Raw genomic sequence first — 23,284 nt, 5'->3', positions numbered from 1 at the left:
ACATTAACAGCTGACCCGGGAGTTAGGACACCTGGCTTTTAGTTTTACTCTGACAAGAACTATGGGACTCTAGGAGGTTCCTCCTTAGGACTTTAAGTTCCAGAGTCCCTTCCTAAAACGCACTGAAATTAGCCAAATTCGTCTTGAGTAAGGATATTGTCTGTAGGCTTGTGAATGCTCAGTCTATCTAGTATGGTAGCTGCATTAGTCACTTGAGGGCTTGTTAAACGGAATTTGTCTCAGAATGTGGGAGAATGGTGCCATCTTGTGGACATGAGCAAATAGGGCCACATCCCACAGACTGCTAATACAAATACATCTCTTTGGTGCACTTTATAGGAAACTATAATTTGCATTAGCTATAACTGTGGAACCATTTGTTACCTAGTGATGTTGCCATAAAATTTATTAGACCTGTCTCCTGGTGTCTGGGGAGCGAGTTGTTTGGGTAGACAATCACGTATTGTTCCAGACCACAACATGACAACAGTGGGTGCTGATTCATGCTCACTTTAAAAACATCAGATGTCTGGGCTGATTTTAATTCTCCCAAAGGAAGAAGAATGAATCAGATTATTTCTCAGGAACTTTATAGTCTTCATGATTCTAATTAGAATTATGCTGTAATGTACACAGAAAATAAGTTAAAATACTATAATCTTGAAGAAGGGAAAGAGGACATTGGGACCTTGAGAGGGCACTTCCAGAAATCCCAGTGGAGCACACTGTGTGTCTTGATGGGCACAGTGGGATTTACTGCAAAAGTACACGTAGAAGGCCCAAGGCACACTGCCCTTGTAGTCTGTGCTACACCTAGCTGTGTGGAAGCTCTAGACCCGTGGTTGGCAAACCGCGGCTCGCGAGCCACATGCGGCTTTTTGGCCACTTGAGTGTGGCTCTTCCACAAAATACCACGTGGGGGCGCGCACGTACAGTGCGATTGAAACTTCGTGGCCCATGCGCAGAAGTAGGTATTTTGTGGAAGAGCCAGTATTTTGTGAAAGAGCCACACTCAAGGGGCCAAAGAGCTGCAGTTTGCCGACCACTGCTCTAGATAAGTATGTCAAACTCGCACCCTATGGGCCGCATGACTCATATATTTGGCCCATGTTAGCCTTTGAGTTTGACATGCTTGCTCTACAGTCAGTGATGATAAACCAAACTCTATGAGAGGAACGCTAGATAAGAGATGATTTCCTTCCCCAGCTACCCAGCTCTATAGTGTAAGTAACCTTTTGGATATTTTGTAAGTGCTTTGAAAGAGAATAAGGACATTTAATTCTTAGCTTGAGGCTGCAGTATGATTTCATTGCCAGTCACACTAACCCTGCAGCCAGATGAAGATTTTTATTCTGATGGAGTCCTCAGTGACATAGCCTTGGTGCAGAGACTTATGCTAGAAAACTATAGGGTATCTGAAAGGATGTTTATTCCACACTGGGGGGAAAGTCAGATGAGAAGACACTTTAACACTCTGAAATATCTAGTAGGTCCTGTTGGGAAATATTCTTACAAACATTCTGGTGAAAGGAGTTTTTGGAGACCATACTAGTACAATGGAACTCAGCATCTGAAATGCCGCGAATTTTATACACCAAAGCCTGTGAGCTCAGTAGTGGGAGTGCTGCCCATACCTCTGGTGTCATTCAGACCTCCCCCTTTACCTAATACAGCCATTTTTCATTGTTCATGCAAAACCTGTTCCAAAAAGACAACCATCCCACTATATCAGGTCTGCCTGCTTTTCCCTCACTGATGCCTCGAATCCTTGACCCCACCACTGAGTATATTTCAGTCTCTGCTCCTTTTCCCTTCTCTATATTCTTCCCTGTGCCCCCAGTATCAGACATCCTAATGACTGTGGAGTAGGTTTTGAGACTTGCATAGGAAAAGGAGCCCAGGAAGTAGGAGATCCTGTGTGGAGCTGCTGGTGCCCTTATGGGATTTTAACACATTTACCCCCAGTGACTGAGCCTGTCTGAGCCTGTCAGACTGGGTACTTGTCAGGGTTCTGCTCCTGCTTTGTTTCATGCGGCACATGGCTCTGCACCTGGTTACTTCTACTCTCGTTACTCTGGTGCTGAGGTTAAATGTGTTGGCTTCACGGTGGGCACATTTCCTTTCATGTTTTCCTTTTTTTCAGGGGGTGCACAGTATGATCAAAACCACATTATCCTCAACACCGCCAGCAAAGAGAAGTTAACACAAGTGTGGGAAGCCATGGTCCTATAGCCCTGGACAACGCAGGAGGACTATTTCTGGAGGTCTTCCAGCTACCTTATTTAAAAAGAAAAGGACTGCGGACAGGAACCAAGAGGAAAGCGGATGTGCTCCTCAGCAACTCTAAATTCACTCATGAATCACAGTGCCAGGAGCGGGACAACTGTCTCATCTCTTCAAAAGACTAATGGTTTTAAACCAATAATTTGTTCTTCTTTCACTTCTTGCCTGTCAGTTCCTTTCAGCAGCTGCTTAAACAGGTTGCCTCATTAGCGGCGTTGGGGTGTTTTAAAAAAAATCTTATCTCAAGACGTTAAGACTGTACATTTTACATGATTTCCAAAGACAGTGACAGGAGAGAACAGGAACAAATTCACCGACTTGGTGGACCTACATCGCCTTACACTTTAAAGGGAAGGGTAAAGCTTAAGTCTGTAAGGTAGAAACTGTTTAGACCTTAGAAGAAATAATGTATTAGGCCTAAGTTTTGGTCTTTGACCTTCTGTTTTCTGAAATCATTAATTATGCTGTATAGCCAATTGGGAAATTATATATTCAGACATATGTTAAGGAATTGAATGAGTATAGACAAAACACTTCCAGAAAGTATCTGTGGTATTAATTAGTTTTTAATTAATATTAAAAACTAGAAAATTTAAAAGATTTCATGTCCATGTCTGCTTACATTTATTAGCAGGATTTGGATTATTTTAATTCACCATGGGCTGCCCTAGATTTTCACACGAGTGTTGTTTGAAGCTTTTCTTACAGATGCTGCTAGAACAGTATACCATGATCTAATTTATTAGCCCATCCCCACTCATCTATAACTAGTTCTGAAGCAATGTTATGCAATCCTTTGCTAAACTCAGGTAATTTAGCCTAATTCCCTGCCCTCCTCCCATCCAGCTGCACTGGCAGGAGGCCTGCGCGGGGCTACCTTACTGGTGATGTTGCACAGCCATGCTCCGAGGACAGCTCAGGTCTCAGGGTATTGCAGCCCATGGTCACTTGGGGTGTGGAAGGCTCAGGAGGATGACCAGCAATTCTCCAAAAGGAAAGGTCAGGAGGCCTTCAGTGATGCTTATTGGTCAAATCTTAGAACTCTGAAAACCGTAAAATTCAGCAAGCGCTTCAATGAAAGTTCAAAATGTTTAACTGCTGACGATACACTGCCCAGATGGTGCTGTTCATACTGTGGATACTCATTTTGAACAAAACTGCTAAAACAGTCCTTGAACACCCTCTTCCTCTTTCTGTCCCCACTTCATTGTCCTCGGCACTGAATGCTGGTGCTCTTGTCACAGGAAGAACAAACCTGGTTTCCTTTTCATGTTTCCCATTCTGAAGTGTTGATCCTCTCTGGAGTCTGTGGTAAGCAATTATGGTCATCATAGTAGTATCTTCGGTTTTAAAGTAATGTTTGTACATGTCCAATAGCAGCCAGCATGTCTGTCTTGTTCTGAGGTGTGTGGCTCTGATTTTCGGCCTTTGTGCATCCATTACAGTGTGGTGGGGTAAGACATCCTACAGTAGCCTCTGTTGAATTTATCTCTTGAATAAACTTGTTTCTGGTTAACTGTGTTATGAAATTGGTTAGTAGCCCTCATTAACACTTCAAAGGGAGTCAGCTGGCAGATTAGAAACAAATGCCTAATTAGGACAAAGCAAGTTTCAGGGGGGCTAGAATATGGCAGGGAAAGGTCAGCTGACTCCCCTCTTTCCAGACACTGGTGAAAGGGTGCACTACACTTTTTTGAGTGGACATGAGGGGGAGTGAGGTCCTGCCTTGAGTTTACCCTGCACCACCCCCTGGGATACCTCAAAGTTAAAGAGCTGACTGTTCAGGTGGAAGTCAAAGTGGCATATTTACAACTGAAAAAACCCCACAGTTTTTTCTTTTGAGATAAGTCTGTAGTGATGAGATCAGCAATTCCAGAGAAAAGCCCTCATCCAACACACTAGTAAATGAGTATCTACTAGGAATAAACTAAGCAGAAAGTTACTCAAACAGGTCTATATCAAAAGCTAAACGCGAGTGTCTAGGGTGCAGTAATGATGAGTACAACAGGAAATGGACACTCACCTGCAATGAATGAAGGGCACACTAGAGATTCAAAAGCCGCACTGGGCATTTGCTAGTAAAGTCAGAAACTGGAGAGCTGTGGGCCCCAGTGGAATGGTGGAAATTTCCATGGAAAGGTCCCCAGAGAAGCATGTTTCACTGGTTGAAGGAGGTCTAGCTCTTATGCAAAATGTAAGGGTTTTTAAAAGTTAGGCACTTTAGCATCACTTTCAATTTCTAAGAGTAAACAACCAAATCACAGCCAGATGTTTATGTATGACCCCAAGAGGTTCAGAACTCAGCAGAGGAACAAAAATCAAAGGAAAGCGTGCTCACTGCTGAACCTAAGAGGGAGCATAAAACAGTAAAATCAGTTTCAGCCACTAGGACAGAAGGTGCCACAACAATTTGCAAATCTGGTGTGAAAGAACAGCTTGGAAAAAACAACATGCAATTTTCACTGACTTTATAGACAAGTCCAAGTGTGGCTATGTTCACAGTGTGTCTTACGTGTGCATCCATTGTGCTGGGCAGAGGACAGACCTCTCAGCAAACAGGAGTGGGTTACATCAGAAAGCACTCGGCAGGGCAGAGGGATGTGTGGAGGGTGGCGGTGTGGCTGTAAAACCAATCTCTGCTCAGTTTAGAAGACAGGAAATTACTAACAGAAAGTGTTCCTTTTTTTATATATAACATGGAACTTATAGTCTAATCTGGAAAGGGTGGCTAAAAAAAAGTTCGGGCCCACCAGCACTCACCAAATAAGCGAGCCAGTAATCACCAAACACTATTTATTTAAATGACATTAATTACAGTCTTTCCTCGTGCATGTCCTCTTTCCACCTTCAGAAAGGCTTCTGGAACTTCAGAAAAAGGAAAGGTTTTTTCAATAACTGGCTGAATCTGTAAAACACAAGAAAAGGTTGACGGGTGGGTAAGAACAGCGACATCCATCAAGGCAGGTAACGTCTGTAATCAGTTTCTTCACTAAGACCCAGTCTCTCTCCGGTCTGTCTGTGCCTCTGGGGAGGAGCTCTCTGCCAGGCCTGTGACTGCTGTCCCTGCTCCCATCTGCTCCTCCTCTCTGTGAGGTAGCCCCGCTGCATCATCACTCAACCTAACTTCTGCTAAGCGCTGGTCATGTCACTCTCCTACTCAGAACCCTTCAACAGCTACCAAAACTGCATTCAAAGGCCACCACCATCCAAACCTCAGCCCTTATGCAGACTCCACACTTCACCAAAATGGTCTGCTTGTCATTGCCTGACATGGTGAGTTTGTGCCTCTCTGTGTTCTACCACCCTTCCCGCCCAGGCCTCACACGACCCTTCCTGACCTCCCAGTTTGCAGTGTTCTCTCTGAACTGCTACAGGACCCATGAGGCCCTCTTCATGGACTGCTTGTTACAGCTGAGTACACGTCTTACCCACCCAATTGGGAAATACCAAAGAGGGTACCCCAAGGTTCTTGCTGTATGTATACCTGTGGCCACCTCACAGGCAGTGCACTGAATGAAGACAGATTTCTTTGTTTTAATTTGTTAACTGGCATATTTACTTGATCCAAGCTGAGAGTATCTGTGGTATAGGCCACCTCTTTTGTATCCTCCACAACACCCAGAACAATGCTAGGCATGTGACAGGAGCTCAATAAATATCACTTATATCTATGACAAAGGAGGCAAGAATATACAGTGGGATCAAGACTATCTTTTCAATAAATGGTGTTGGAAAAACTGGACAGACACATAAAAAAAGAAACTAGACCACTTTCCTACACCATGTACAAGAATAAACTAAAACTGGATTAAAGTAAGACCAAAAACCATGAAACTCCTAGGAAAAAACATAGGCAGTAAACTGTTTGACACCGCTCAAAGCAATATTTTTTTGGCTATATCTCCTAGGGCAAGGGAAACAAAAGAAAAAAATAAACAAGTGGGACTACATCAAACTAAAAAGTTTTTGCATAGCGAAAGAAACCAACAAAATAAAAAGACAACTTACTGAATGTGAGAAGATATTCACCAGTGATACATCTGAAAAGGGCTAATATCCAAATATATAAGGAATTCATACAACTCAACACCCAAAAACAATCCGATTAAAAAATAGAGGACCAAATAGACATTTCTCCAAAGAGGACATACAGTGGCCAATAGACATATGAAAAGATGCTCAATGTCAGTAATCATCAGAGAAATACAAATTAAAACCACAATTATCTATCACCTCACACCTGTGCTTATCACAATAAATCAACAAACAACAAGTATTCACTGCAGCATTACTAGATATGGAAGCAACCTAAGTGTCCATCAATAGGCAACTGGCTAAAGAAGATGCAGTACATATATACAATGGAACATTACTCCACTGTAAAAAAGAATGAAATCTTGCCATTTGTGACAACATGGATGGACCTACAGGGTAGTATTATGCTATGTGAAATAAATCAGAGAAAGACAAATACCATACAATTTGCTTATGTATGGAATCAAAAAAGAAATGAACAAACAAAACAGAAACTAACTCACAGATACAGAGAACAAAACCGATGGTCAGCAGATGGGGTTGAGAGGCTAGGTGAAAAGGGGAAGGGATTAAAATGCCAGTTATAAAAAAAGTCACAGGATATAAAATACAGCGTAGAGAATTTAGTCAATAATATTGGAGTAACTGTGTATGGTGTCAGATGGGTACTGGAAATATCAGGGTGATCACTTCGTAAGTTATATAAATGTCTAATTGCTATGTTGTACATCAGAAATGAATATAATGTATATCACCTATACTTGAAAAATAAATATTTTTTAATTAAAAGAATACAGAAAAATAAGACACGGTTAATAAAAAAAATTTTTTTTAATGTCACTTAGGTGGAAGCCAGTCAGATAACTGGGAAGTAAGAGTCGTATGTGGGCAATGTGGGCCTGAGGAGAACTCGTCCAGGGCTGGAACTGCCTTGGGAGACTTTGCTGAACAGCAAAGATGTTGGTCAGAATTGACACAAAAGCCACCTCAGCCATTCAAAATGCCTGAACGTTATTTTTACCATACGGTTCAATAGTACTACCAAACACCTCCTTCAGAAACTTGGTCCCAGGTAGCACCCTCTCCCCATGCTGAGCTCTTCCTTTTCAAAGCTTCAAGCAGAGTTAATAATTGACACAGTGGACCACCTACTGTACCTCCACGGGATAAGCTATCAGAAGGCATAAGCCAACACATATGTTTTCTGACACTTTTCCTTTTACAAAAGGAAGAAGAGTTATGTAGTGTTCCGATGCACCTTTCTCTTGTGTGAATTTCCCAGCTCAGCCACCAGAAGAGCACCTCAGACTCCAAATGTTCCCTTCTCCAAAGAGTTGGAAATTCTTCTGTACCCACAAATCACAATAAGCTCATGATAAAAGTAACAGCTGGTACATGTTGTCCTCCCTGCGACAGGTGCCCTTCTAAGTGCTCTATATAGTTTACCTCATTTAATCCCTATAACCACCTTACGAGGTAGGTACTATTCCCACTTTACAGATGAAGAAATTAAGGCACAGAGTTAATAAGTTGCCCAACACATAACTACCAAGTGGTAAGGCAGAATTCGATCTACTGCCAGAGTCTGTGCTCTCACAACTGCTCACTGAGCCTTTCATATAATGTCAGCTGCTTTCTACAGCTCCTTCTAAAATATTAAGGTGGGGAAAGGTAGCCAAGGATTATAACCACTTACCTGTATCTTGGCTCGCATGCCTCGTGCTATGGGATCATGCCAGCTGCAGAAGTGGTCCCTAAACCCTGTGTCCAGGCCACTGAGATGGTAGATGTGTGGTATATATGCCACCCCTCCCATCTGCACCATGGAGGACACCCCTGATCAGTAATCATGGTTCTCCCAGCAAGCTGAGCATGACTTTCAGAACTCAACACTGCAGTCACTATGAACAGATCTGAGCCGGCTTGTTAGATGAAACCTATTTGCCTTCTCTGCTAAAAAGAATGGAATGCACTAATGTTGTGTCTTGCATGTCCCATATCAAACCTCCTAACCCTCCAATCTCTCTAAAGCTCCTGGGACATTGTTTTCTGGATGCTGATTACCTGAAAAGGAATCACCTGAATGCATGCTCCTTGGCCTCCTGTTAGAACTAAATCAGAATCTCTAGGGATGAGGTGGAGACAATTCATTTGAAATAAGCTTCCCAGGTGAATTTCTGCACATTAGTAGCCTTTTGCCCTATTCTTAGGGTCCCTGACTCATATCATACACACATTTATTCATTCCACAAAGATTGACTATGTGCCTTCTAAATGCTAGGCACTAATCCAAAGCCGAACACAAAACAGGCACCTGTGACAAATTAAGAAAGGAGGCAGTAACATAGACTTGTCATAGAACATTGGACACCAGTCACAGCACCAAGGCAGCAGCATGGCACCAGAGGCCATAGAGGACCCCGAATTCACCGCTCCGCTCCAGCACGAGCTGCCTCGGGTCATCCCGCTCTGGTCACTTTACACTCTGACGAGAGACCGGGTCTGGAACTGATGACACAGGCCGCCTGCAGCGACTGCACACTTTAATCGGGTGGTCAGGCCTATTGTGGGGATAAGCCCAGAAGGCTGACTGTGGCATAATGAGTCATTCAGCTCTTCCCATAAGTGACAATAAAAAGAGGCTCTTGATTAACAGGCAGGCAAATGCCAATGTTGGCCAAATATGTGATAGCAAAGGGAGATTAACTAGATAATGAGGCAGTGTCTGTGGACAGCTTCGCTTCAGACCTACAATGCTCGTTTGTTATGGACAAAGGGATCGGTAAAAACCCAGAGGGGAAAGAAAGGTGACTCGCAGTGAGGTGGAGACGTTTATGTGATGACACTGCTATAGTCCACCCAGCACAGGGAGCCCTGTTATAAAGCCAGTGGGCTCAACACCACACCCCCACTATGGACGGGGCTCACAGCTGACCAGGAGGCAGATGCCATGGCAGCAGCACTCATTCCAGTCTTGGCCCCAAACTCGGGGTCTCCTGATGGTGCCTTACCTTCCTTAAACACAGGCTGTAGAAAGCCAGGCCCCAGGGGTTGGCACTTGTTGCCTGACATCCCTCCTATGAGGAGTTAGGGACAGTGGGAACCTCAGCCTCCCTTGTTCCTCCGAGGCATACTGACGCTTACCAGCCTCGGAGCAAAACCCTGTCTGCCCCTTGAGGAAAGAGGCAAGAAAAGCCTGCTCACCACAAAGCACAGGAAAGCTGGTGGTGCAAGGACATCATCCAAACAGGCACAGCAGAAGGTTTTCCCTCAATTCCCATTTTCCCAGTGAGAGCTGCAGAACAGCAGAGCTTAAAAGGCATCCCAATACTAAGCGAGCCTATTTGATTGATTGGGAAACCGAACCGCAAGTGATTAAGTGCAAGGTCAGAGCAGTCAGCAGAGGAGACACACTCAGGACAGCATGTGTGAGTGCACTGTGGGGAGGGAAGCTCGGGGAAGTCTGCCCAGCTGTCCCCCAGACCCTGCCTCGGCGTCCACTGCACATGGAAACCGCAGATATCAGAAGGTGGGGTTTATGAGGAGAGACAGACGAGTGACAGGCACCAAGATGATCTAAGGGTCCTGGCATGAGTCCAAGTCCACACTCCTGTGGACAGACACCAGGGAGCCAGGGCAGGGTGACAGAACTGCAGTCCCAGCCTCTAGAACAGGTATGGCCCTGACCTCCGAGATAGGTTCAATATTTCCAGGGTCGGGGTAAAGGGGAATGAGGGGACTTAAACTAAGGAGACATAAAGAAGACAACAGAAAGAGGCAGACTTTGTTTGGATTTGCTATTTCTGGAACTTCCTGCCCTAGATAGAAAACATTAAGCTAGAAGATAGGCGGTGAGATGGGGTGGGATGGGGATACTCTCAGAGGGAGTAACTGTGCCCATTTTGGAAAGCATCCAGGACTTATCCCTAGATCCCCATGAAAAAAAGGCACTCCTTCCTGCCAGGTGTGAGGGAAACTCTGCCTACATTTCCCCCACAGAAATAATCTCAGCAGCATCAGAAAACGTCTGTGGCGTCAAGGCTTCAGATCCATGAAGCACTTGCCATATCTAGCAAGATAACCCTCTTCTAGTGTTCCTAGGATTCAATTCCTGATCACTGCATTCTTTCTATGGAGGAAAAAATCCAGTTAAAAATAAGGAGCCTACAGTTTTGCAATGTAATTAACTGCCTAAACTAGGGGCTGGCCACCTCAACAGGGGTCTGGGAAATTGCCTGACTCAGAACTTGGTACATTTTTTCTCTAAAACTGTACTGTCCAATACGGTAACCTCTAGCCACATGTGGCTATTTGAATTTAAGCTAATCAAAAGTCAATAAAATGAAAAAGTCAGTCTCTCAGTTGCACTAGCCACCTTTCAAGTGGTCAACAGCCACATGTGGCTAGTGGCTACCACACTGCACAGTGCAGACAGAGAACTTCTCCATCCCTACAGGGAGCCAGTGTAAGCACTGCTTGGAGGTAACTCAGCGTTGCCAAAATACCTCTCCACATCCTCCTGGGTAAAGCAGAGTACTTGTGGGCCCTCAGTAAATGTTCTGAATTAAATTCGAATTAGTACATAGGAACTATTTTGATGCTGGCTCAAATAAAGACATAAACGGAAGTATCTACATCATCACTCAATCAAGAAGCTTGGCTGGTCACCTAGGATCTTCAATAGACCTGTGGACATTAAGTATATGACATCAAAGGTCTCTAGTAATTACATGAAGAATGTGTGCAAGGAAACATACTCAAAAAGATGAAAGGGTACAAAGAAAAATTTCCCTCCCATACTTGATCCCCAGCCATCTAGTTCCCCTCCTCAAAGGCAACCAGTATTTTAAATTTTTTTTCATATCTTTTGAGATATTTTATGCTTGTGGCGGCCAGAGTAACAAAACCTGCGAATATGATCATTTAATTTGCAAAAGGGTCTCTGCAGATGAGATTGTGGTCAGGATCTTGGGATGGGAGAATTAGCTGGGTAAGTCCAACATAATCACAAGGGGGAAGCAGAGGATTAGTCAGAAGGAGAGAGATGAAAATGGAAGCAGAGGTCAAAGTGACGCAAGGCCATGAGCCAAGGAATATACGTAGGCAGCCTCTAGAACAGCGGTTCTCAATGTGTGAGTCTCGACCCCTGTGGGGGTCGAACGACCCTTTCACAGGGGTCGCCTAAGACCATCGGAAAACACATATATAATTACATATTGTTTTTGTGATTAATCACTATGCTTTAATTATGTTCAATTTGTAACAATGAAATTGGGGGTCACCACAACATGAGGAACTGTATTAAAGGGTCGCGGCATTAGGAAGGTTGAGAACCACTGCTCTAGAAGCTGGAGAAGGCAAAGAAACAGACCCTCCCCACCAACTGCCTCCAAAGGAACACAGATCTGCTGACCCATTTTGGACTTCTGACCTCCACAACTGTAAGATAATAAGTGTCATTTTAAGCCACAACACTTATGGTGATTTGTTACAGCACCAATAAGAAACTAACACATGCATATAAAGGCAAAGATATATAAATATTTTCCCTCAAAGCACAGTCATTTTTATCAGTGGCTGATTGTGATCTTAAGTCTGCCTCATCACTTCCTCTCAGTCCTTAAAGATACTGACAGATTCAGGAAGAGAATACTGTAGATAGAATTCAAGCTCCACCTATCTAATATATGGATGACTAAGCAAGCAGAAAACAATGAAGGTTCTGTGAGAAATTTATTTTGATTTTTTTAATTGATTTTTCTAGAGTAAGAGGAAGGGAGAGGAAGAGAGGAGAAAAATATCAATGTGAGAGCGAAACATCGATAGGCTGCCTCTTGCATGCCCCCTACTGAGGATAGAGCCAGCAACCTTTTGGCTCAATCCTCACCAACTGACAATATCCAACTGAGTCCTACTGGCCAGGGAGAGAAATTTAGTTTTTAACTATTATTGTCCCAATCTTAAAGGCAGCAAGGGATGATAGAAGGAACTGTCCCAGAGGTCATGAGACCTGGACCCTGCCTAGCTCTGTGACCTTGAACATGTCATTTAGTCTCTTAGAGCCTCAGTCTCTTTAAATGTGACACAGTGGTAGGATGGGGAGTGGAGGGAGGGGAGGATAGTAAGCTAGATATGTGCTAGGTTTTCATGTTTTTAATCTTTGAGTATGTTAATCAATGACACATGTTTGGCCCAAATCTAGTATTTGCTATGGCCCTCCCACTCCCAACAAAAAATGATTGCTAAATAGTATAAAAAAACAGAAAATGCTTATTGTGCTTAGCAGAAAATGGCACAAGGCACAATTTCAGCTGCCCATTACACTCAATGTGTTGATTATAAACCATTCTCTGTATCAGCCTACTGATACACAAAACATATTTGGAATACCCAAAAAACTGGTAACACTAGTTGCATCTGACAGGGAGAATCTCAGTCACTGAGGGACAGGAGTCAAAGGAAGATTTCTTAAAATTACTTTTCCTACCTTTTAAATTTAAACCTTGCAAATGTATATCTATTTAAAAACTTTAAGTATTTTAAAAGAGTAGGCTCTTTTGGTTCATGGCTTCACAGTGTCAAAGAACAACTAACTATAGGTCCTCTATCAGACGCTTTGAATTAGAGTCATTAAGCACTCAGCCAAAGCTTAAAGAATGTCAATCTTTACTAACCACACAATACATAAGTAGACCTGATACGTAATCCTTTCTGATTTCCAAGTGTAGGCAGTCAGTGACCTGTTGCACCCACAAAGAAGCAGGATGCATGATAAGAGAGCCGACCTCACCAGGACATCCAATGTCACATATCAACTTCCATGGTTCCAGAGCCCTTCACTGTCAGAATTACACCCAAGCCCAAATAAGTCTGGTGCAGAGAAGGTCAGAAGAATATTTCCTCACTGCCCCTCATTCAAGGATACTTCAAGGGCATCTTTATTTATATGATTTCCTTTATTAGCCATTCTACCAGTTATCTGCCAAATTTAATAGATACATATACACAAGTCACCTCTCTTCTTTGTTTAGTAAATAGTATTTTCCAGGTAGAGAGAAAGAGGCAGTGTTTTGAATACAAAGTGGTAGTAGTAAGTGGACAGCCTGAAACAGCTATCAGGACAAGCACAGTTGTGTGATGGCCGCTGTAGGACAGGGACCTAACAATGGAGCTCCAACCACATGAGCACTATACAGAATCATGGGCCAAATTATCTTACAATACTTTATTCCCGTCTTTCTAAAAATAAAATAAGCATCCAAGGGATGTGGGAAGACCCCTGCAAAGGGGCACTCACACAGTCATAATAAGGCTGAGCCCTCCGTCTACACACCCAGATTCAGAAGTCCGAGAAAAGGCATGCAAATTTGGAACCAAAAAATTTAGGGAAGAGTAGTAGGTCTTTACTATCACATACTGTATGTAGTTCCTTGGCTGTAATAAAATTTAAAAAACAACAACAACAGTACATGCATAAAAAGAAGTCAGAAGTTCCTAAAAACAGTCCATTCCACAACTGAAATGAAACGATAAAATGGGCCAGCAAGGGGCAGGTGCCAGCAGAAGCAAGTCCATCGCAAAGGGTTCTTTGCAAGTGGTTTAGCATGGAACACGTGGTGGTAATGCTGGCCCTGCTCCAATCACTATCCCTGCCCCCTGTAAAATGACAAGGGAAGTCCCAGATCAGACTTAGGCACTAAGATTGCAGCTGAAGGTGGAGAAGGAAAAGCACAGGACTGGGAGTCAGGAAGTATGAGTTCTGGTCCCACCTCTGCAAATGAGCAAGTCCCATTATCTCTTTGAGCCAGTTTTCTCATCTGTAAAATGGGAATGATTTTATCTATGCCCTCTAGAGTATATAAGGTTCTCCATCCTATAATTCCATATAATCTCTCAATAAAGTCATAAATAGCACCAAAATATGAGTTTGCCTTCTGGGTTATCCTTCAAAGATAGAATATCAGAGAGATTAAGATTGTGTACGAACTCAAATAAACGGCAGTAGCTGAGGAGCCTTTCAACCCTCAACAGCCCTGAAAGGCCTTTTGATACCCCAAAAGATATGACCTGAATATAAGCAGCAGTCCTTCCCCACAATGCCCACTGCAGGATAGCCACGAGTGGTTGGAAAACCAACCAGTTATCCTCACAAAGTCTCCATCCATCCTCACCCATGTCCTGCCCATCAACCCTCTCGGGTATACCATTTACTGGCCCTCGATTTCCTTACACCAGCCAGGGAATAGGAGACCCCGGTACCTGACTTTCAGTCCAGTTCTGTTGGGGTTTAAATTCCAATGTTTGGTCTCCCTGCCCGTCTGGAAATCCGCTTACCTCCAGAAGCAGTTCTATCGTAAACTCACGAGTGTGCCTCCACCTCCTTGCACACCGCCTTCATGGTGCCTTCTTTTCAGGACCATTAGCAGATAGTAGCAGCCCAGCTACAGACCCCAGCTCTGCTAACCACTAACCAATGGTCCTCAGGGGAATCATATAACCTCTCTGGGCCTGCCTCTTCATCTATAAACCAAGAGGATTCGACTAGACAGTGTGAGCTCTTTTTCAGATATAGCAGTCTACGTCTATGATTCCCAGGGAGGTAGAACCAAAAACACAGCACTTAAACTTGGCCATGTGAGGCAGCACGCATGCTGGTCGAGCCCACCTTTGCAGAGTTCCCAAGGACTGGGCTTGGTGGGCAGGCTGCCCAGATTACAAGGAACACTCTAGCAACACAACAGGCTGCACATACCTTTCCTTCATCCACCAGCTTTGCAATGTCATCCAGATATAGACCACTGGCCATGAAAAAGGCCCAGCGGTAATGGACTCCTTGCCAGAAATGCTAAAATGAAAAGGAAAAAAAGACATGTCAAATACAGAAAAGGATAAATTCTGACTAAATGCAAATTTAGAGAAAAGTATTTTCTGGAGGACTAAGACAGACAAACTGACTTCCCATTTCATGCTGCCACAATGAGCTGTATGCCCAGCACCTTGGCACAGTGAATGACAGTGAATGCTCTGTGAATGTTTAGTAAATAAATGAATGAACAAAAACAATCCCTGTGAACTCAGGCTTCTTCACCAATGTGTGATTGACAAGTAAGCACAGGAAAGCTCTCCTTAAAATGACAGTCTAGATCAGTGGTTCTCAACCTTCTGGCCCTTTAAATACAGTTCTTCATGTTGTGACCCAACCATAAAATTATTTTCGTTGCTACTTCATAACTGTAATGTTGCTACTGTTATGAATCGTAATGTAAATATTTGATATGCAGGATGGTCTTAGGCGACCCCTGTGAAAGGGTCGTTCGACTGCCAAAGGGTCGCGACCCACAGGTTGAGAACCACTGGTCTAGATGGTCTTATACACTCAATTTCTTCCCTACGAGAAATTATGGCTGATACCTCTAGGCCTTCTCTACTAAGGTTTGAGTTAAGGCCGAGAGGCACCAGAAAAGAGCTTTTTACCTAATTCAAGAATTCTTTGAGGGCAATAAGGCATCAAAATATAATTTTAGATAAGAAACCCACAGGTTTTTTTTTTCTGGCTCTGAGAGTAATAAGATAGTTTTAAAGGCAAAACAAAGTTAAGGGTTTTTAATGTATCATGGCTGGGTCTTCCCCTATAGTTACAGCAAGTCCAAAGCCACCTAATTTATAATGGGACAAAACATCTCCTGGTGAAGATAAGCAAAAATCTTACACCAAGAGGGTTCATGAACACTCATTGCCATACCTACTTTGAATTGTTATTATTTATTATCATTAGGCCATGATGAAAACAACAAGTGAGCTGAGGATCTCCATGATAACCCACTGACCTGCCCAACTACACTTGGTCAGATGTGAGCTATCCTGAGGCAGCCAGGACCATGTGCCTCCTCCCCGCATGTGCCCACAACTGCTGGGATGGCTGACTTCTCTTCCCTGAGCCCGCCCTCAACGTTGCCTCAGCGTGAGTCAGCTGCTACCAAGGCATGGAGCTGGCAAGTATAATGGAACTCCCCTGCTACTCGAGCTCAGGCACTTAATAGCTGTGTTATTTAGGTCAAGCTACTTCGTTCAGACTGTTCCCTGGCCTGCAGAATGGTGATGCCACCACCTAGCGGACAGGGTTGTTGGAAGGATTAAAGGAGAATGTATGTAAAATGCCTGATACATAAAAAGTATACAGTAAATGTTCCCCTAGTGCTAAAGTAAAGCTTGCTGAGGAAAGACTGGGGCAATGTCAAATGAGAGTTAAGACTAGAAAGAAAGACAAAACCAAGCTGTTGTCTAGGCAGAGCTTCACAGCAGGTGTGTCAGGAATGGCTTACGGGTTTGGTCAAGTGACCCTACAGTTTACTGTCTAACCTGGAACAACTGTGAGAATTAAAGGAGTCACCATTAATAATTATCCCAAGACCACAAACGCAAACAGACCCAAGTTTACCCTAGAATAGGTGGAACGGGACATGGATGCCCGTCAGCCCTTGGGATAGCAGGGCAGAGCCTGGGCTGCAGAGTCTCCAGGTAGTTTGCTCCCGGAGGAGCCTCAATGTGCTCTTCAAATACTTTCATATTCTATGTGTGTCAGGGCATGAAAGAGGTCGGGAAACACTGGTCTAAGTAACTAACTTAAAAAAAAAAAGGCAAAAAAATACAGTTTGAAGCACTGAGATTATCCCAAGCTTACAGGGGGCCCAGTTAATTACACTCACAGACCAGCTCATGTACTTCCTGCTAAGGTCTAGCTTTACAGACTACAATTAAAACATTCTGGTAATTGTTTAGAGTTTTAAAGAAGGAATAGCAATAGTCACCACCGTCATGTCTATAACTCTTTACAGTGGGTTGCCCTGTAAAGTGAAACTTCTGTTCTGCAACAGCAGAATTTTTACTTTTTTTTCCAGGCCATTATAGGAGAAAGTAAACTAAAGCAGGCCGGAGAGCCCAGAGCATTACAATGAGGCTTTAACTGCACATTCTAGAAAGACATCAGAAACTACTTAAAAGGTTTTCACATGAGATTACCACTATCATCTTTCAAGCAGGGAGAAAGGGAAAATGAAGAGAGCTATGCCTATTTTACTCTCAGAGGCCAGCTCTGAAGGTTAAATTGTAAGGGGTCTCACTGGAATACAAACTGTAAAACCGTTTAGAAAACTTAAACTTATATTTTAAAGCTCTTGGAAAGCCTGGGTTTTGTGAAAAAGGAAAGAAGAGACAAATCATAGTACGTTTCCTTTCTCTCACAGAGCACCCTGTGCACACTTTCTGGCTGCATTTGGATCCAGTGAAAATGTGCTGTGTGTTCACTGTATTGGGTGTTCACCTCTATCACCCACACACGGTTCCTAAGAATTGAGTTCTGGTCTCTTTTATCACAGCTCTTCGCTACTACTTCTAAGTGTGTAGTTAGTACACAGAATCCGAGAGACCAAAGTCCTAAAGTTCACTCCCAGAAAGGTCCTAAATTAATTTCTAGAATAAAAAAAAGTTAAGATAATTATCAAGCCAGTCATCTCACAAATATGGGTCAGTGACGGAGGGCTCGACACAGTGACCCACAACCTTTTACTATAAAGGAACCTTCTACTGCCTTTTTCCTGGGCCTAAAGTATTTTGTCTAATTAATGAAATATAGAATTTATCTTCCTTTTTTGTATCACTAATTCAGATTTTAAACCAATGACCTATAATTACCTACAGTGTATAAGGTGGAATTATGTAAGGTTCTGTCATCATTGTGAGAACAAGGCTATCACGTAAAGTAAGAACAAACACTCAAGCCACCAGTCCTGTAACCAAGGCTGCGCATCTCCAGGCCCACCACACACTGGATGTGTTTAGGTGGGGGACAGAGCTCCTTACAGCCCTGGTAACAGTGGCCCTGTTAACAGTCAGGCTGACTAATCAAGCGTCAGAAACTCCCAGAATGCCATCAATAGCTAGAGTTTCCGATCCACATGGGATATGCAGTGTTGGGACAATCAATACAAATCCAGGAAAGGCCTGATGGTTCTATGAGTCTTTGTAGTCTCACTGAAGTAAGACTACAATTTCCTTCAGGTTTTTGAAATTCAAAAATTGCCCACGGACTTCTAAAGGTCTGAAAGCCCCAACTGGGAATCACTGGCATATCCCAATCCTACGAACATAAAATGTTAGCCACTAACATTTTCACCTTCCCATACAAGAGACCTTATGTGTTAAGACTGGTGAAGATAGCATCAGATATAGGCAAGAAAAAAGCAGAAGGTATATCAGATGGTAACAATAAAGGCTAACATTTAACAGGACCTTTCATTGTGCCAAGTCCTTCACATGAATGATCTCATTTAACCCTTACAACATGAGGTAAGGCATATATCCTACTAGCCCCGTGTTACAGGTGAAGACATCAAGGTCTAGTGACAATGATTTGCGAGGGGTCACACAGCTACTAAGGAGGCTAAAATTTGAACACAGTCAGGGTGCGATTCCAGAGCCCATGCTTGTCCCCAAGATGAAAGAAACTGGCTGGGTGGAAATCAATTTCCAGGAGCAAGAGGCACTTGCTTGTTCTCGTCAACCAGGACTTGAATCCTTACCTTTAGTGTCTTAGAGCCCATGGTGACGCCCGTCTGCAACATGCCGTCTGCTACGCCCAACCGGTCCATGTTCAGGAGAAAAGGAGTCACCAAAGTCACGTATGTGGCTCCTGACCATTTCTTGAGTAAATTTAGAGCCCACGTTTCAGTGGACCCACCAACATTATCAAGGATAAAATCAAACCTGGAGAGGAAGAAGCAATCAGAAGATCCTTGTCAGTCTTTACCCAGGGCTCCAACCCCCCTTCAATCCCATCACCAGTAGCCATAGGGTTTCTCTCAGTGACAGTCACAAACTCAGCTGTGCTGTGCCATCCAGCCGAGGGGTGGCTGCTTTGACAAAGGAGTAAAGGGAATAGCCACTTACCAAGTCTCTGGCTTTTCTACTAGATAAGTCAAACGTGACTGATTTTTTGTGTCATAAAATCAAATTTTCTAATACTTTAAGAATGACTTAAACAAGTGGTTGTTAACAGAGGGTGATTTTAGCTCCCAGGGGACATATCAGGCAATGTCTAGAGACATTTTTAGTTGTCACAACCCTGTAAGGTGGTGAGAAGAGGCTAATGGCATCTAGAAGCCAAGGCTGATGATAAACACCGTACTGTGCACATAAGAGCCCCTCACAACAAAAAATTATCCAGTCCCAAAGGTCAACTGTTGAGAAACTAAGGTAGCCAAGGTTGAGAAACCCCGACTCTAGCCCTATAGAAAACTGCAAAGCTATCCATGCGATAAAAGTAAAAGTCTTCTTTAGTGCACAGAAGCACTGGAATGACAAATATGTAAGGTTTTCACCTACAAAAACAATTTGCTTTAATCCTTCTAAACTTAGAACTGCTTATAGAAGCATCCTCTTTCCCTGGAATGTTCTACCTTTTTTTGTTGTTGTTTCATGCATAGCATCGGGACAATGTATAAAGAGCAATCAACAGCCTGCTCTCAGTCTTCAATTCTGCTCTAACATGCCCAGAAAATCCAGGCATGATGGAATCCACAGGAACTAACAGATACTCAACTCTTTACGTCTAATCTAAAGCTGCTATAATCACTACATTCTCCTTAAAGGGGATAAAACTCAATGAAGCTTTTAAATATTTGTTAAAACAAAGATCTATTTAGAGACTGTATGCTTATACATTAAGCAAATTGATAAATTTCTTTTTGATAAATCCGTTTCTCTGCTAAATTCATATGGATGAAATCAAGCATCAGAGCTACGAAAACCAGCTTCGACCAACTTTGTGCATCTTTAATCTTTTATGGGACTAAACTAAAGAAGGGCAAATAAAAATGGAAGGCTATGTGTGCAAGAGAATGACCTTACTAGAAGATTATTCTTTTCATTAAAGAGAATAAAAATTGTGAATTTAAGTTTCTAAAGTTTCTGCTTTTAATTTTCTACTCCCTTCCCAAATTTTAAATAAACAAAAATGATACTTATTTTAAATAAAACTTGAGGGCAGCCTGGTATCATAGAACAGGCACCACCTGAAAAAGAAGTCCTGAGACCAGGTTGTAGATGCAGTTCTCCCATCCATGACTGAGTGGCATGACCTTGAGCATTCAAAACTTATATCCCCTCTACCCGATTTTCTCAACCGCAACATGATAGAGATGGACTGAAGAATTTTGAAGCCCTTTCTTGCTATAAGACTCTAAGATTGAAATCTAAAAAGCTGTGATTTAGAAGGAGGAACAAATTTATTCTAGGTAGATTCAGAGGCCAAACTTCAGGTATAAATTATAGAGATGAATTTTAACTAAAGCTGTCAAAAAAAAAAAATTGGTCTGCATTTGTAAGCTGATGAGATCCCCCTACTGAAAAGAAGTAAACAGGACAAGCGATGTGGAGGAGCAAACTGTAGCACAGCTGTGGGGGCTGGTCTGAGTGTGCTACAGCCTTCCATGTGTCAGGTTCCCTGTTCTCTGGTGACATACTCCAGACATGTGTAAAAGGTAAGGTAGATGGAGGGCAATGGGTTGGCCTTGGCCTCAGTCTCATACTGCTGTTCCTAGAGGCAGCAGAAGGTATGAGAGCAGCGGAAACTACCACTACCTAGAAGCCAGATCTCGAAGGCCCAGAGAGGCCTAGGTTCTGACACACAGGGTGGAAGGCAGTGGATAAGATCTCTGCAAGGGACAGTGTCATCCCTCACACATGCCAAGTGAGTTCCGCCACGGGGGCTTTCTACTTGCTGTTGCCTCCATCTGGAACAACTGCTCTGCTCCTAAGTTTCCCTCAATAACTCAGTAAACAAATATTTTGGTTGTTGGTTTACTTTGTGTGTTTTTTTGCTTATTGAGCACCCACTACATGCTACTATACTGCTCCAAGTGGAGGGATACAGCAGGGAACAGGTTTTTAAAAATCCCACTCTCCTGGCTTGCCCACAGATGCCTCTGCTCCAATGCTTCAGAGGCATTTTTAAAACACTGTATATCAGACAGACTCACCAATCATTTGTTTTTCCCTTTCCCTGCATCGGTGTTCTTGAGAGCACTTGCCAATGAAACCTCCCTGACTAGAATATAAGTGCCATGAAAGGGAAATTTGTCTTGCTCACCAATGTATCTCATCCTATGCTTAGAACACTGTCTGGCAAGAGTGGAGGCTCCATAAACAGTTGAAGGAATAAGGAGTCAGTTCCTGGGTGCACCGCCATACTGCTGTTGGGAGCTGGGGGTGCTGGCTGAGAAAGGCTAGGCCAGCCGTGGGCAAACTACGGCCCGCGGGCCAGATCTGGCCTGTTTGAAATGAATAAAACTAAAAAAAAAAAAGACCGTACCCTTTTATGTAATGATGTTTACTTTGAATTTATATTAGTTCACACAAACACTCTATCCATGCTTTTGTTCCGGCCCTCCGGTCCAGTTTAAGAACCCATTGTGGCCCTCAAGTCAAAAAGTTTGCCCACCCCTGGGCTAGGCAGTCAGACAGGGGCTCCCTTTTTTTCTCCTCTTTTTTTTTTTAAGCCATGAAAATATATTTCTACACAAAGTGGGCAAGAATAACTGGCTTCTGAAAAGTAATTGAAAAAGGAAACACCTTTGAAAAAGAAGTAGTAAGCTCTGGCCCATGTGGTTCAGTTGGCTGGACATCAGCCCATGCACTGTACACTGAAAGATTGCCAGTTTGATTCTCAGTAAAGAAAAAGAAGCAGTAAAGTAGCTTTCCAAACACTGCTAGGTTATGCTCTCAGCATATCTTGGCCAGATGAAGACCAGATTAATAAGCGCCCACAGTCAAGATGAACAGGGCCTTGGAGAATGCCTGAATCTGCTCCTGTTTATACATTAGGCCAAACCACAGCCTGGCATTCAGCGGCACCGAGAACATTCACAGTGCTCCCATCATCAATATTTATGCTGTCTTTGTTTCTGTGAAGCCCTTATTAAGCCAAAAATGTGTTTAGTGCTAAGCATAAATTTTCATGCACTGCTCTAAGTTCTTCCTGTGGTGACAGATGCCATCAAAAGGAACACACTTCCAATTCTGCCTTCAGACCTATTACAAGCCAGTAATGAAAGTTAACTGAAAAGACCATGTAAGCAAAATATCTTCCTCAATACCTATCTCATTGTGTCACTGTGCTATATTAACATCTGGAATTAACACAGAAACCAACCTAATGATTTCTAATTACATTGAATATTTTCATAGATACTTCTCTAAGATTCCAACATGATCACCAAACCACCTCAGGCTTTCATTATCAACTGTGAACATTGTTCTAATACATACGGTTTTAAAGATTTCAACTGTTCTTCCACATTTCCAGATTTATAATCAATTACATCATCTGCCCCAAGCTTCTTTACAAGTCCACTGGCATCCTGAGAGCAAACTGCTGTCACATGAGCATCCCATGCTTTCATTACCTGCCAAATAAAAGGGGAGGGGGGAGAGAGAGAAAGTAGAAAACCGCATTTTTTAAAATAGCTGGCACCACATGTACATGTATCAGCCCGATCTCTAGAGAACTCTAAGTGCTTCGTCTTAATGAACACTACAGGAAGCCATCTGTCAGAAACTAGTAAAAATGATTCAACTTTTGTTCACTCAGAAAATTCCAAGAAGTAGATCTCATTTTCCCTGGATGCGACAGCCAGTCGCCTGTTGTCATGAAGTTATAACCAATCCAATCAGAGAAGAGCTCAATGCTTCACCAGTATCAGAAAAGACAGGAGTTTATAGCCTCAAGTTTAGTACTTTTAAGGTTGACAAAAGTAAATGGCAAATCTATATATATATAAAACCCTAATATGCAAATAGACCTAACGGTGGAACAATTGAACAACCAATCACTATGATGTGCACTGACCACCAGGGGGCCCAAACGGAACATGGCGGGTGTCAGCAGCGGTGAGATGGTGGAGCAGGTGAG

At 43.0% G+C, this 23,284-nt stretch overlaps 2 protein-coding genes and 1 long non-coding RNA gene across 4 annotated transcripts in view; 2 read left to right on the top strand and 1 right to left on the bottom strand.

Moving 5' to 3' along the window:
• Positions 1–2,529, top strand: part of AIM1 (absent in melanoma 1) — a 47,588-nt gene extending 45,059 nt beyond the window's left edge. The window contains exon 21 of the mRNA XM_005883828.2: positions 2,144–2,529. Within this exon, the coding sequence (XP_005883890.1) occupies positions 2,144–2,232 (89 nt within the window). The 3' untranslated portion in view covers positions 2,233–2,529. The remainder of the gene's footprint in view (positions 1–2,143) is intronic.
• RTN4IP1 (reticulon 4 interacting protein 1) overlaps positions 1–23,284 on the bottom strand; it is a 55,340-nt gene that overhangs the window by 5,078 nt on the left and 26,978 nt on the right. Inside the window, exons 6-9 of one of the 2 annotated variants that reach the window (XR_001360091.1) lie at positions 22,642–22,778; positions 18,897–19,080; positions 15,071–15,163; positions 3,166–5,188 (exon numbers count right to left, since the gene is read on the bottom strand). Coding sequence is in view for 1 of the 2 variants with exons in the window: in XM_005883790.2 (XP_005883852.1) it covers positions 5,081–5,188; positions 15,071–15,163; positions 18,897–19,080; positions 22,642–22,778 (522 nt within the window). In the remaining variant the exon portion in view is untranslated. The remainder of the gene's footprint in view (positions 1–3,165; positions 5,189–15,070; positions 15,164–18,896; positions 19,081–22,641; positions 22,779–23,284) is intronic. The other variant, XM_005883790.2, reaches the window with a different exon arrangement.
• Positions 5,196–16,520, top strand: LOC106724337. Its single transcript, XR_001360093.1, has 2 exons — positions 5,196–5,556; positions 16,094–16,520. It is a non-coding gene; the product is annotated as an uncharacterized LOC106724337 (long non-coding RNA).

Source organism: Myotis brandtii, unplaced genomic scaffold, assembly GCF_000412655.1.
Source record: "Myotis brandtii unplaced genomic scaffold, ASM41265v1 scaffold8, whole genome shotgun sequence".
Lineage (NCBI taxonomy): Eukaryota > Metazoa > Chordata > Mammalia > Chiroptera > Vespertilionidae > Myotis > Myotis brandtii.
This window is presented reverse-complemented; position numbering and strand designations above follow the sequence as displayed.